Here is a 16106-nt window from a genome sequence, read left to right on the forward strand (position 1 = left end):
AGCTACACAGTAGAGCTCTACCAGAACCAGATTTGTTTTGTTTTGGGACAGTGGTGCAATTTCAAAATTTCTTCTGCTCCAGAAAGGAACAAACAAAATTCAAAGTATTTCAATATATGTCATTTGAATTTCAACTTTTTTTCATTTTCGATATCATTTTATAATATAAATTGAAAAAAAAGAAGTCATTTTGAAATGAAAAATTAAAACATTCTTTTCCAAAAAGGTTGACATGGAATATTCTGACCTTACCAAAACTTTTGTTTTCAATTTTCATGAAATATTTCACTGTTGATGAATCAGGATTTTCCAACAGAGAAACATTCCACTGGAAAATTTCTGACCAGCTCTACTACATAGAGACGAGAAGTTCCCTCCAACTCCCTAGCTGCTGGATCCCTGCTACACCCATACGCTCAGTTTCATAGGGCAGTGGCCTGGATAGAAGGGAGAGGAATAGGGAGCAATCATTCTATTGCAGCATATTCCACTCTGGAAAAGGCATAACTGGTGGCCGATGCTTCTGAGCAGCAGCACTCTTTATTACATAGTGTGTGTTCCCTACTCAGAGGGGTCACAAGATCACTGCTGTGGTGAAGTATCCATATTGCTGGAACAAGGAGTGGGTATAATGTGGGGGTAATAGGGAACACCAAGTAGGGCTTCAGATTTGCTGTGTCTTTATGATCTTTCCTTAAGGATATCTGAGCAGGCTGATGATATTGAAAGAGGATGGTGTGGAACCGTGGCTCCTCGAGTACCCTTGTGTGCATTTCCATTTGGGAAGGGGAGCATAGAGCTCCCCAAAATACAATAATAATTGAGTAGCAGAAACAAAGAGTTTTGCTGTTGCTTTACTAGAACCTTCCTTTTCAGTCACTCAATACACTCTCCCTGAGGAATAGCAACTACACTTATTTATCCAACGCTGGGTCAGCCTGAAATACTCTGCCAGAAGAATACATTTAAATGGTTGTAAAGTAAAACATGTCGTTATGCATATAGCCCAGTGCTGTTTCAGCAATACATTGAGTTGCCATATATGAACCCTAACTGTGGAACTGATTGGGACTCTGATTTCTTAGCCTATAAAAGTTTGAACTAACAATATTCATGGATTCCTAGGAGTTAGAGAGACTAAAAACCTATTAGATTATCCATTGCATCTTTCTATTTGAGCAGGTTTGCTCTCTACAGTGTATCTCCTATTGCTTTGAAGTCTGGTTTTAAACGTGTCAAGCAATGAGGCTTCCATTGCCTCCTTTGCACAGGTATTTCACAATCTAATAGCCCTCACAGTTAGGAATAAGCAAATGATTCCCAATGAATAATTTTATTTGATGAATTTAACCTTTTTTTGTGTTCACAGGCAATCTGCAAGTGGTTCATGATTTCTCACATGTACATCTTTAAAATGTTTTACTTTATGGATTGTTTTTATCTCCTGATTAGATGAGCATGCAGGTACTTCTGGTTTGAATACTTTTGCATGCAAATTTAAAATTTAATTTCGGGGAATATTTGTGCATTCAGCTATTAAATTAACTTTCCATGAATATTTCCGTAAAATTCAAATGTTTTCAAATGAAAACATAAAAGGTATGTGAGAATGGCCAATGTAAATTAACGTAGGGTTTTATCCTTGTACCACCAAAATCAACAGGTGAGTTGCCATCAACTTCATTGGGCACAAAATCAAGCCCTTAAAGATTTGAACTAATATGAATGGATTATTTATTTATTTATTTATTGCATTACACACTCAGCTCTAGTTAGGAAGTGTTTCCTGAGGTTTAGTTTACATTTGCCTAGATTTATGGTAAGGTACCAACTCTTAATAGAATTAGGATATTTGAGGATAACGTTGTGGTTTTCGTTGGGTTTGTTTTTCAACTTTAGTTCATATTTTTGATCACTTTTTGCTGAAATGTGTCAAAAACTGAAATACACTATTTTAGCAATAAGTCAAAATTGACACACTTGTAGTGGAAACCTGCAACTAAAAAGTTATGTACGTTAAAATTATACCACAGTTATACGAGCAGTAAGTATTGTCAAGAGTAGCAAATTCTCTTTGCAATTAGCTCCATTGATATATTTTTAATTCATAATATCTGAAATTATAACTTGGATGAAACTGTTCCGCAATGAAAATAACAGCGATATATGATAGCTTTCTTGCCCCTTCCCTCCTCCGCTTGCCCCCCACTTACGGTTTACAAGTCTGGCTGGCAATATCGGGTTGAACTTCTCAAGAGACTCCGCATTCTCATCATCTGTTACATACTCAAAGTTAATAATAAACATCATAGCTACTCCTTCTTGATTTTTCACTGGGATTATGTGGGTGTTGCAAATGAAGGTGGACCCTAAGAAGGGAGAAAAAGAAAGGAAGTTTATGTAAGTCAAAGAAATCTGCATAGTGTCTTTTTTTCTTTCACCGATAACTCCAGTAATGTCAAAAATCCTGCAGATTGTTTCTTTTGCTCACCCAACACATGAAGAATTTTTGATTTAAATAAGGCCATTGTTGGCACAGATTAAATGTGTCTTCTAATAGCTTATCATGTGAACTTGTTCCAATAGACTTCTCAGGTAAGTTGCCACTTTCTTTTGGTGCCCTGGTTTTTATTCATTGGAAATGCTTTGAACATAAACACACAGCATCACATTGTGGAGGTATTCAATATCAAATGCCACCAGCAAGCTACCCCATCAACCACAATGCTTACTGGAGAACACAAAGCCACATTCGCTTCCTAAATGTCAGGAATTCTTGAAGCTTTTTGGTTTGGTTACAATAGAGAGAATCACTTATGAAATATTTATGTGTGTAAATATATAGCTATTATTATTTTGGGGTCTTCACAATGGCATTTTGATTTTGCATTAAAAATGATGTTCATGGAAACAAGTCCTTTGTTTTTAACTTGATCATACTCACTGGTGATTCACATTCTATCATCAAACACATCTCCAAACCTTGATAGCCAAGGTTTTCTAACTTGAGTAACTGATGTTAAGCACCCAAATCCACGGTGACAGACCTAATTCACGAGGCCTGAATTTCAGAGATGCTGACCACCACAACTCTTACTGAATTCAACAGGAGGTATGATTGCTTAGCACTTCTGAAATTCGGTGCCCTTTTACATACATATCCCTTAGTAGGGATTTAAAAGTTTTGTCCTATGTTCTTCATTATAATTTTCCTTGGAAAACTGATATTGGACAAAGTCATTAGCTTCCCTCTGATTCCTGGTGTTACATTAGTGGAATGCAGTGATTCCAAGGTGCCACAAGTACTCCTGTTCTTTTCCCAATAATAATGTGATTGCTGTAAGCAATAAGATAATATTCTCCTAAAAGCTTCACACAAATACAACTGTGAGCAAGTGTCTTCCCAAGATGAGCAAGAACATCATCTGTAATTGATCCATTTGAATGTAATAATCAGTGAAATTCGACAGGCAGTGTAATTTTTTTAAGGCCAGATCCTGATCTGGGTCTCACCACAATAAATCAGAAGTATCGCCACTGAAAAAAGAAATACTCAAGATTTACACCATTGTAACTGAAATCAGAACCTGGCCCCTAATATTTAAGGTAACATTTGCTATAATGTGGTATTTAAGGCAGCTGGAGCTATGGCTAAAAACGGACATGCTTCCCCTTCAAGTTTTGCAGCTGTACCTTCAATCCATTTAATAAAACAGTTAAGCTGTGGCACTTGCCACAGTTACCATGGTAACAAAGGGGATGACTTTAGTAAACAGAAAATAAGCAATTTAAGACTGTTCCATGAGAGCTATAAATAGAAATGCTGCAGGCCAAGCATTGCAACATAGACTGGCTAAACAGAGAGTCTGAAGAGAGGCTAGAAATAACCATTATGTTTTCAGCTAATTAACCAAAATACGTATTGACTTTTAAGACTTAAAATTACATTTCTTGATTCAATTTGAAAGACATTGTTACTTTCGAGTCACAGCTTGTTATTTTGAATTTTTCAGCATGTGGATTCTGTTGTGACATGCAGTTTTACTAATCAAGTGATGATCCTGCAACCTTCCACCTCCTGCCTCATGGAAAAATCAAAGGGCAGGAGATTGTCTTGGGAGGAAACTCACATGGATTTGAAGAATGCTAAACTCCAGTGGATCAAATGTTTATGGTTTTGGGAAACAAGGATGACAGTGACCCACAGCATTGACTAAACACATGCTCAAGGCTACCTTTTGCACACAAGGGAGTTTTAGCTTTTGACGTCTTCCAACAACATGAAGTATTAATGCTATTTCACATTTACAGAGAAGATTTCACTCCCAAGCATGTACAAAAGATATGTACACCATAGGTAGCGATTCACCTCTGTGGAGAAATACAGCACAAGAACATGACAGAAATTGAATAATACTGTGGCCAAAGGAAATTGCAGGGGGAATTTAGGAACACAAAGTGGGAGAGATCCTTAGCTGGTGTAAATCAACATAGGTCCAATGAAGTTGATGGCGCTATATCATTTACACCAACAGAGTATTTGGCCTAATGAATTTAACCAGGCTAGAATTTGTCCACCACACCAGGGCTTTTAAGAAGTGCCAGGGGGTATTTAATGACTACAAGTGATCAGAGTCTACATGTTACATCTCATCCAAGAGATAGCACCTGCAGAAACACTCCACCTTTAAGGGAAAGGTGTGCCAGCTAACAAATTCCATAACACTACTTCCTGTACCATATAGGTGTTGCTTCAAGGTAGTCTATGATTCCACTGGAATATACACTTGTTGCCAGTTTGGTTGTGTTTAAACCTTATAATGTGAACCAAATATAAGGTGACGCCATGATCTCTGCCTGAGTGTGCAGACAGCCTGAAAGATAGCTCTGAGAACTGCCTCCATTCATCTAACTAGGGAGTTTACTCTGAAAGTTAAGGAAAACCATGTGGAAAATTAAATGTCTAAATAGTTCACAGATGATCATTTTAGTGGAAACATCAAGGTAATATGCTTATCCCACAATTCCAATCCACCACTCAAGCCTTTTTGAGTACCAAACTCTGTCTCTGCCCTTTACCTAGCTGCCAAAATCTCTAGTTTCCCTGTGACAGCTTCTACAATGCAACTAAGTGTGATCGATATAAAAATTAGCAGCACATTGAAAACTGAAATGTGGGGACAGCCTAAAATAAACTGAAGTTAATATCAAAATAAATATGACAGAGATTATTGTATTGATTGTACTATCACCAAAAACTTCCATTCTGCTGTACTGGACTACACAGTATGCAGGAAATCTTAAAGTAGAATTTAGACCCAGTTTGCTGATCATTAGTGAAGGCCTTGCTTCCAGAGCCACCTCACCAAACCAAACCCCTTCTAGTTTATGAGGTCTGACAGCCTCAGAGCACAAGGGGCTATGGTACCAGCTAAGCAGCATAATTCACTCTTAAGTAACATTTCGTTATGATGTCAATATCACAAAAGCTAGATTATTTGTATCCAAATGAAAATAAGTAATGTAAGAATAAGACAAAATGCAACTGTGACTATAAAAAGCCAGAGTAAAGAGATAAATACGTGGCTGGGGAAAAAAGTAGCTGATGCTCTAATGAAGCTGACAGTAATGAAGGAAGTAATAAGTAACTTGTTTATAAACAATATTATCCAATATTTGCACTCCTAGTCATTCAATTACTTGTCATGGCACTCAGAATGATTTCCATGATTGTCCTCTTTACTGAAACATTCTGAAAGTAGGAAATGCCTCTGATGAGCAATAAAAATTTTAATGAAGTTTCTGGAATTTGCAATTCTTATCTGTAGCCACTGAGAAAGCAGAAGATGTGTAATCAGAATAATTATTAAAATTACACCTTTATTAACAAATTGATTAAATATCCAAGTGGTATTTGAAATTAGATTAGTGTGCTGAAAGACCAAAACTTCACTCTCCCAGCTTTTTAAAGAATATTATTCAGGAATTGTCATGAAATATGATCATTTACTTTATCATTGAAAACAATTCTAAGCATATATAGTTAAAATTATTTCTGTGATGGACGCTATATGAGTAGATTGAGAGACGCTGGAGAAAAGTTGGAAATTTCCTTGGCAGTATGAATTCCATGTTTAGAAAAGCTCTTTCTAAACAGTAGCCCAGTATCTCCTTCTGCTTATTCCTGAATTTAAGTCAAAATCATGGGTGTCTGACATTTTATTGAAATCAGTGGCAGAAACGCTATTGTCTTCAATGAGAACAGGATCTAGGTCCATACGCTTCCGTGGAAATTAATTTGATATTAGAAATCCAGCATTATGATTTCACAACAGGATCCTATAGAGAAGATGGGCTAGGATGGAGCAATCCCTTGCTGAAATACTGTAACCCAGACACCCCTTAGCAAAAGGTCCCATGTTCTTTGCAAATAACTCTCACCTCAAATCTAACAAACTCACACTGCTAAACATGTCTTACAAACATTTATCCACAAAGAGTAACAAAAAAGGTATCTACAGAAAGCTCATAACTTGTAGAGATTCATAATCACTGTGAGATGTGTATGGAGAATAGTTAAGGGAAAATGTATTATACTGAAAGTATTCTTTATGGACTTGGAGTAGAAATTAGTCCCCAGGAGGTAATGTGTCTCAGAGGTGACCCATTCAAGCAAAAGGGAGTTGTTACCCCTCTCTAGTCAGCGGGTGAGGTAATGCAAGGTTCTATAGTCTACCCTTGCCCCATCCTAAAACAGTGAATGGAAAACCATCAAAGGCAATTTCAAATGATGGAAACTACTTGGAGGTTAAAGGGAACATTACAGCAGGCAAGAGATCACCCTGGCTATGAATAAAGTCAAAAGACTATTCAAGTATAACAGAGTAAAGGGACAGGCACCCTGGATCCATTCACGGTGGAAATCCATTAAAGAGTAGGAGGCTTTTATGAATGTTTGGATCCTGGTTCTTGTGAAACCAGCCAGTTCTGCAATTGACTGAACTTGGGGGGGGGGGGGGAGAGGGGACGACATACTTTATTAGATAGGAAAGGTAACTATTGATAAGTGTTGGCGTTTTATGAATTTGTTTAGTATTGTAACCAGTTGTTTCTACCACTTTCTCTCCTTTTTAGATAAAGCTTTATTCTTTCTTTATTCTTTCTAAGCCTTTGGCTTTTATCATAAGTGCTGTGTGGTTTACAGGAGTGGTGGCTTAAGGAAAACTGATAAACTGGGGTCCACTGCATCTTTGGATGCAGAGCACCTGCAATTTCTGAGAATAGCCACTGTCAGGGGTGGATATCACAAGGGAATGATCTAAAAGGACTTGGGGGCAACTCTTGTTGTCCTCCAAGGTGAAGATAAGGTTGGCATAGCTCAGAGGATAGTGTTTGAGTGACTGAAAGACTGGAACTGACTCCCTCTCACTGGAGGCAGGGGATAACAGGGTGACTTACAGTCCTGGGTGCCCTGAGAACTGTCACAAAGACACATGTTATTACTGATAAATAACTAATCTGCTTGCTTTGTACTATGCTGGTGATGCACAAAGCATACTGATGAATCTGGCCCATTAAAATCTCTTTCCCTTTCAGGTGACTTTAAGTCAGCTTTGTATGAAAGATTTCCTCAGTATGTAGAGCCCTATTTATCCATCTTTCAGATAAAGCCACACTCATTCATTCACATGATAGTAGCTACTTTTTACATTTGCAAGTGAACTAATGGCAACAATAACACAATAGTCAGTGCATTCTGAATCATAAAACTGTCTCCATTCTCACATGCAAGAGTGTGACCAGCCACCTTTTGAAAAATGACATACGCCAAACAGCTATTTTAATTCAGCTTGTCTGAGACTGAGATTTTCACAGAGCATTACATGTGCCATGCTCACAGAATCTCTGAAAAACGAGAGACTGCGGCATCTAAGTAATTGCCCTAATCCTGCAGGAAGCCAGAATTTCACTCGTGGGAGACACAGCCATCATTATTGTATTGGGACACCCATTATGTCACTTTGAAAGGGTTCATCACTGTTGCTTGAAAGTGTGTGACAGTTTTTATCAGGCCTCCCCACTTCTGCATTTCACTGAACATCAGGAGAAATTCTGCCCCTTGAAGTCAATGACAGTTTCACATTGAGTTCAGTGGGTTAGGATTTCACCCATCATGCTTTGAAATCAATTTTGTCTCCCTGTGCTGCATTTTTGACTTCTCAGGCAATTTTTTCACATCTGCTGCTGCTCTGGGTAGCTGAGAAGGGAGGCAGAAACATAGGGGTATGCAGAGCTGAGCAAATCATTGATGTTTTGGCTTAATGGACAAACCAAATAAAGAAAAACATTCATTTGGGGTCAAACAAAATGGTTTGTCATTCTGATTCATTTAATTGTTTGTGTGGTTTTTATTCCCCTCTCCCCTTTATTTAAAAAAATAAATCTAACTACATTTCTAAAGGGAACCTCTTTTTGCAATGAAAAATCAAAACACTTCCATACAAGAATGTCAGAAGGAAACGTTTTGACTTTTTCTAAATTTTTTCAGCTGAAACTAGACACCAAATTTGACCTGACTATTTGACCACAAAGTTTCAGTCGCCCAGAAGCTGCATTTTTCAGCTGATAAATGATTGTCCAAAAAATGTCGCCCAGCTCTGTTTGTATTATGCCTCCTGTGTGTGCATGGCGGTGTGTCCATACACCAACTACACCCACTCTGATGCCGTCAAACACAAAGAGGAGCTATGACACCCTCCTGCTGCAGCTGCTGTGGCCTTCAATTCCCGGAAAACCCAGCGTGGCTGCTGCTACAATCCACACAGCTGCTCCTTCCTGGCCTGAAGGTGCTGATGAGAGATGTGCAGGGAAGGAGAAATGGAAAGAGCAAACACCGGGGAGAGTAAATGGGCTGTCCGTGAGAGAGTGGAGGCTGTAGTGCTAGGCAAATCATTTCCAGAATCTGCCTCATTTTTATCTCCAAATAAAGATTTGAATGAAACACGTGAGTGACTGTTTCAGGGGAAAATCCAAACAACTACATAACATAAATCCTTTATAATACAGAGAATGGGGAAGGCGTGGTGAGGTGGGGAAGCAGGGTGGGAAGAGGGAAGGCTGCCTGTTCTTTCCTGAAACGTTCACGCCATTTTTTTGTCCTCAAGATACATACTCAAAACACATGCCCTCAAGGAGATGGAAACTCAGCAAAAAAATTATAATCTCTTAATTAAAGATTATTTTAAACTTTTAAAATAAATTATAAGTTACTTGCAACAAAACATGGGTATTTCACATTTCAGTCCCTTGTACTTTTTTGTTCAAGTCACTCATTAGCAGGTTTGAAGGTTGGGCATCATTGTTATTTAGGCAAACTGACTAGAATGAATGAAACAACTTTAATTTCTAGCATCTATGTGCCTCAGTTGCAGCTGCAACTCTCTACAGTGTTTATTTGTTTGGCATGAATCTCACCATTTATGGCATCTTTTGTCTATCTAGCTAGAGAGGGTCTGGACAATTGAGATTCAGCTTGAGAATATATGCCTGGTACTGCACAGAATGAAGAATAACATATGGGTACATTTGTCTCTCACTGCATAATATTCTGTACTTTTTTTAAAGGGACACTCCTTATTTGTTGCCTAATGTCCCCTGTCCCACATAAAATCAATATAGGATACACTATTGTCACATACTTCTACAGCAGTAGTGCAAATAATCATACACTATTTTAAATATTTATGCTTTTGTGTTAATAAGAGTTTACCATGAATAAAAAACTAAGGTGCTGTCCTTTAAAATATAGATTCTGTCCTGCATTTATCCTACAGCTCTCCTTCATTTCCCTGAAATGTGTGTGGTCACCTTAGCTGCCTATGCTACCTCCTTGAATATGTCTCCACATTATTTACTTTGGTATTACACACTTATTTCTTTTCCATTTTGTAGCATATGTACACTTTACTTAAAGCAAACAATACTGGTGATCAGCAATCCAGCCTGGGTTACATTATTTATTAACTAAAGCAGTGTTAATAGGGTGACCAGATGTCCCGATTTTATAGGGACAGTCCCGATTTTTGGGTCTTTTTCTTATATAGGCTCCTATTACTCCCACCCCCATCCCGATTTTTCATATTTGCTATCTGTTCACCCTAAGAGTTAATGAAACAGAGGTTTCCATGAGCAGGATTTTCTACCTGCTTTCATTTTCAAACCAATGGCTGGCTAGAAGCTTGTGAGGGATATACTGCATAACAGATATATTTTATTCTGAACATTTCCACAGTGAGTGACACAAGTTCACATCCTCCCTCTATGATATTCTGTCCATGCTAGTCTCCTGATGAAAACTGTTCAAGGTTGCAAAGAGCATTTTGCATATTCTTGGCTCATATATTCCAAAAAGACTAAACAATCATGAAAAGGCACGGAGAGCTGAATTATGAAAGATCCACACTTGTGATTATACTAAACATATGTGCAATATTTTTCTTTATAATCATGTCCAGACTATTCATACATGAACATAAATACAAGACCTTTTGGTTCTAATCTTAATACCCATATCTTTTACCAGAGAAGGGTACAGGACCCTGGCAGGCAATGGGTTAAAACCTTGCTTCAGCAGCCAGATGCTCCTGCAGAGCTGCCAAGATTGCAGTGAAATGAAGACACCTGACAATGTGATAGCTTGTCATTTACTAACAAGGCTAGTGAAGAAGCTGTTCTTCAAAAAAGCCCCGCCTTCTCAGAGAGGGGATATAAAGAGAGTAAAGGCGCAGCTGTTAAAAAAAAAAAAACAACCCAGACAAACCCAAACGCACAATCATCTAACAAATGGGTGTTCTATCCTGTGTGATCTCTGAGAGCTACTGCTGGGGAAAAAAACACCATTTACTTTGTGCTTTGAGCTCAGATTCTGGCTGAGGAAAAAAAATTCTATTTTGATGGGTTAGGCTAAAGGTCAGGAATCAGGACCCTTATTGTTTGTCCTGAAACATTTGTAAATGAACTCCCTGATTCTTGAAGTCTACTCTAAGCAAGCAGAACCCTTTGCCAAGCTTCTGCTGGCTTTTGCTGTATGCTATGATGTCAGTGATGTTCTTCTAATATTTAAACAAAGGCTGCTTGTAAAAAAAGAAAAAGGAGGGGAAAAAAAGTATTGCTCCTTAATCTGTGATAAACTGAGTGGGGGAGGGTGCTCATCTAGAATAATACAGGACTGAGATCTATTAAGTTGTGTTCTCATTCAAACAAAAGTGATTTCTCAAAAGCAAGGCAGGAGGCAACATCACTTTGCAAACAAACTTTAGTGTCCTTGCTGGAGATGTTTATAGCTTGTTGCTGAAGGGATGAAAGCTCTATAATCTAGGGTAAAATTTGAAGGTATCCTCTCTGAAAAATGTCCTTGTAAATTTGTGACAGTTGGTGCTATCTGGCCATTTCCAAAGTAAAAAAAAAAAAAAAAAAAAAAAAAGCTCTTCAGTAGCATGTTTATAAACCTTATAGTTGAGTAACTTCTCCCAGGGATAATTTTTAGTAGTAGCCAGAGATCAGGAAAATTACCCCAATTGCCTCTAACCCCATTTAGTCCGCTGATAGTATTAGAATAAGGGGCTCTCCACAAGCTTGCCAGCCTATCTCATTATCACTTATAGGAAAATTAGTGAAACATTTCCACCAACGTTTCCAGCACAGTCTTCCTCTAGAAAATTTCCCCATTTCTCAGTGAAACAAATTCAGAACATTGGGCAAGAACACTGGAGCTAACTGGATGATTCAGAAATACCTGCGTGAAAGAAAGATCTAACAAATCTACATGTCAGTAGCTGCTTTTTGCCCTTTTGCTCTCGGGATTCAGTTTGCTCCTATATCTTCTGAGCCAGCTGAGTTTTGAACACTCTGCTCAAAATATGTCAAAAATTTGGCCTTCAAATACAAGATGTCTATGTCTTTTTCCTGGATTCTCATTACACTGCAATACACTGGAAACAGGAGGAAACTCTGAGAATAAGAATCCTTTGCACTTGTATAGTGCATCCCTTCCAAGAACCTCAAAAAACATAACACACATTAATTAAGACTCACTAGTCTGCTGCAAAGTATGTAGGTATTAGTCTGTTCATTTTACATGTGGTCAGAGTGTAGAACAGAGAAACTAAATGACCTGTCCAATGTGACACTGCAGGTCAATGAAAAAACCAAGCACAGAAACCAGAAGTCCAGGCTTTATCTGCTACACCACAGTCTCACTCTATCAAACTGTGCATAGTTTATTTCCATACACAGTTTCTGGGAATGGGCTGTATAATTCCCATCATTTTAACCTATGCAATTGGGGCTGCGACTTTACATAACCATTTTCAAGCTCCAGTTGATTGAAAATGAGCTACCTTGTGTGGCAAGAATGGGGAATTCACAAGTTTCCATTAAACTGCTGCAGATGGATCTGTATGACTGTCTCTTTTAAAAGATTCATTGCGGAGGAGCAACTAAAAATAGCTGGCAGGTTGAAATGTATTATGTCCCTCTTCATTGCAGGAGCTACATTTGAAGGGGGATGGGGAAAGAGAGGAAGAATATATTTGGCTGGTATTTATTAGGGAACTTACAATGATTTAATGGGACCTGCTCCCCTTGACAGTTCACTGCACCCTCCATATCAAATAGTGTATTACTGATGTGACTGCTGATACTAAGACTTCTGATTTACATGATTGCTGTAGAGAGTGTAAGTAAGGCATATGCTTACAGTGTTGGAGGGGGGATAAATTTTGAGTTAGCCAACTATAAAATTAACCCCCTGCAGACTGTGGAGCTCCCAGCAATCATCTGGCAGTCTGAAAAGTCCCAGCATTCTTAAGACTTCATTTTCTTTTACATTTATCCCATTTATAGTATATTTTAATCGCTACACCCCGCCCTAGCATTTCTTATAATACAGAATAGACACAATTATTGCTAAACTCATAATTATTAATATCTACGCCTACACTCTAATAGAACCAGGGTGATTAATTGTAATGCTGAGTACATTTTATATGAGAGGATAGTTTCATGGTGCTGTGTTATTTAACCATACATAAAAACTCTCAGAAAATATAGAGTGATTAAATATTTTACAAGGAAAAAAGAATCAAACTGTGAAATAAAAAAATCAAGCATAGAGATCTGTATGTGTGTGTAGAACATGGACTATAAGAAAAGCAATATAAATATCGACATATAAAAAAATGATGAACTATATCTATGAAACAAGGATACAAGGCCATATCAGGCTCCAGGCTTCACATAAGTTCATGCCTAAAAAGATGTGGCTGGGAGAGGAACTGCAAGATAGAATTTTTCTCCCTGTCTAGGCTTCCTTAAAATTTCTAACTCAAACTCTGTCAGAGCTTCAGAGGGGATGTTCTGGGATGGGGATTATAGTCAGAGAGCTCGATTCACATATTTCTGTGTGGATGCCTCCTGACTTGGCCACTCACACAGATTATGCCTGATGCTGCCAGGAGCATGCCTGGGGCAGTGCATGGGGCTGCAGCCGCTCTGAACATGAGCTCACGTTAGTGATGCTTTTGCAGCAATGATGTGTCAGTACTAGTTGGAAGTAGTTAGGGACTGACCTGGCCTATAAACTTTACAAGGAATCTACTAAGCATTGTCTTTTGTCTGCAAACATAGCAAGCAAGAGCACTTCTCATTAGCAATGCTTCCAGGTTGTCAACATGCATGTTCCTGTCTCCGCATATGCAGTAAGTATGTTCTGCCTGATTGCTTGGGGTCTGTGTCCCACACAGTGCTCCAGCAAATGCTAAGCAGCCAGGCAGGGAGACCCTGGGCAAATTGCTCAAATGACTACATCTCAGGAAAACCTTTAACTGTTAAATCTGTTAACTCCTTGCATGTTGACTGTTGAATGGCTGGGGAGGTTTTTCTTTGCCCCTTCTTTATTATGACTCTATCTGTTACAGATTGTGGAAGTCCAGCCGCAGCAAACTTACTAGAGTTCATCTTTTCTAAACCCATACTCATACGGGAACATGCCCTTTTACTTTAGTGCATCCACAATACAGTCAAGCTGAGCAGGAGCTGAAATAAGAGCTATCTAAGGGGTACCAAAATGTCAGATCCTTGGCAAGAATTGCATTTTATAGCGATTGCAAGAGAGGATCTGGAGTTGGACACCATAAAACAAAAAACACTCTTTGTCTCGTGCGTGTGTGTGTGTGTGTGTGTGTGTGTGTGTGAAATATCCCCAATGAATTGTCATTCTACATGAGGTCAGTGTTGCTTATGAATGGCTTGTGAATAAATGGCACAGATTTTCAGTTGCACCTAGTTGTAGCAATTGGTTAAATTCAGTCAGTAATAACTTAACCCAGCCAGTAATAAAGAAGCAGGATATATTGAGTGCAAATGGGTTGAAGTTATGTTTTTATATGAATTAACAGGGGTTTGTTTGTGAGTGTGCAAATCTCTGGTAATCAGGTTTCTGCAGTTCTAGGTTTCTATTAATTTTTCAATGTCTGTGAAAGAGAGAGACTTGTTAAATAGAAAGGTCAAAGTGTTTGGAATTACATTAATTTCTTGTAATTCCATGTAGTTGAAATAGTTTCCAAAAACGGAGGGATTTTTACTGTGCCTGTACACAGTTTTTGTGGTTTTGGTAAACATTTCCACAAAGTTTATTAAAAGCAATAGCCCTATCCACTTACAATCAGATACCAAAAGTGTAGATTCAGGTATTAAACTTCTCTTTAAAAAAAACAATGATGGGACACTTCCTCTTTCAGAACATTTTCGTAATGGAAACATGAAGAATTACAGAAACTTTAGTGCCTGTTTATAAATATCATGAGATTATTTTAAGGTAAAATATCCCTTAAACATAAAAATATGTTAAAAAAATGTGGACAAACAGAAATAGTTACACATTCATTATAACTAGATAGCTTAGACTTAACATTTATTTAATCTTACATACTAAATCTGGAAATGTTCTTTTTGTTTTCAGCTGATCCCCATCTACACCCTTATCAGAAATTTTGCACCTCCAGGTATGCAGTTGAGAAATGTCTCATTATGTTCAGGAGGAAAAGGAATGCAGGACTGTCAAATATTGTCCTTCATGCAGAAAAAGTGCAGACTAAGACATTTATGTGAAAGTAACCTAATTTCTTTTCCCAAATTAAACCATGTTAAATATTCTAGGCACTGATTTAAAAACACTCCAAAGCAACAAGGGGAAAAGTTTAAGGCTGAAACGCCAACCTTTTAATTTGTCTCAATTCACCCAATGTCTTGAAGCAGTGTGGGCTGTACAGTATGGGACCAAATTCTATTGTTAGCCCTGTGCAACTCCATTGAAGTCAAGGCTTTTGTGATTTAATTGTTAGTATCAAAAAGCAGAACAGTTTTAAACTTATGAAGATGACCAATATGATAAACCAATTCTAATTGCTTTGTAGATCTGGGCCTGAACTGCAAAACTCAGTCAGGCATAGTGGCTCCAGACACAGAAGTAGACGGCACCCACTACTGCACCCTTTCACAAGCGCATCATGTGCTCAGTGTAAGTGCAACATGCACTCTGCTGGCCAGTACTGTCTTCCCAGTACTGTCTAAGGAAGCTGGCACCAAATGTCTCCTTATACTTATGGATGCATGAAGTCTGGGGCTTAGTGTGACCAGACAGCAAATGTGAAAAATTGAGATGGGGTTGGGGGATAATAGGAGCCTATATAAGAAAAAGACCCAAAAATCGGGACTGTCCCTATCAAATCGGGACATCTGGTCACCCTACTGGGGCTCCTCCCAACACTCTCTATGGGGGCTGGCACTGGATGTTTCCTTATACTCAGAAGAACAAAAATCTCAGACTCTGTGCAGGAATGGAAAGCAAAGGGGTATTTCATTATGGACAACTATGCAGGGCTGGGCACAATTAAACTCACATTGTACAGATCATAAGTATCATTAGCCTTGAAACCAGGAACTTGACTCTGGAAGAACAGAACTGAAAGCTACAGGGAACACACCTGATGGGCATCCTTGTAATATGAAGCAAGAAACTATCAAGAAAGGATCTTCAACCATCTGAA

General features: G+C 38.4%; 1 protein-coding gene across 8 annotated transcripts in view; it reads right to left on the reverse strand.

The window, feature by feature from the left end:
- The window catches only part of KCNH7 (potassium voltage-gated channel subfamily H member 7), a 331840-nt gene that overhangs the window by 141710 nt on the left and 174024 nt on the right, over positions 1 to 16106 (reverse strand). For all 8 annotated transcript variants that reach the window (XM_065560719.1, XM_065560718.1, XM_065560716.1 and 5 more), the window contains exon 3: positions 2214 to 2369. In XM_065560719.1, coding sequence (XP_065416791.1) covers positions 2214 to 2369 — 156 coding nt within the window. The remainder of the gene's footprint in view (positions 1 to 2213; positions 2370 to 16106) is intronic.

This window comes from Chrysemys picta, chromosome 11 (assembly GCF_011386835.1).
Source record: "Chrysemys picta bellii isolate R12L10 chromosome 11, ASM1138683v2, whole genome shotgun sequence".
Taxonomy (NCBI): domain Eukaryota; kingdom Metazoa; phylum Chordata; order Testudines; family Emydidae; genus Chrysemys; species Chrysemys picta.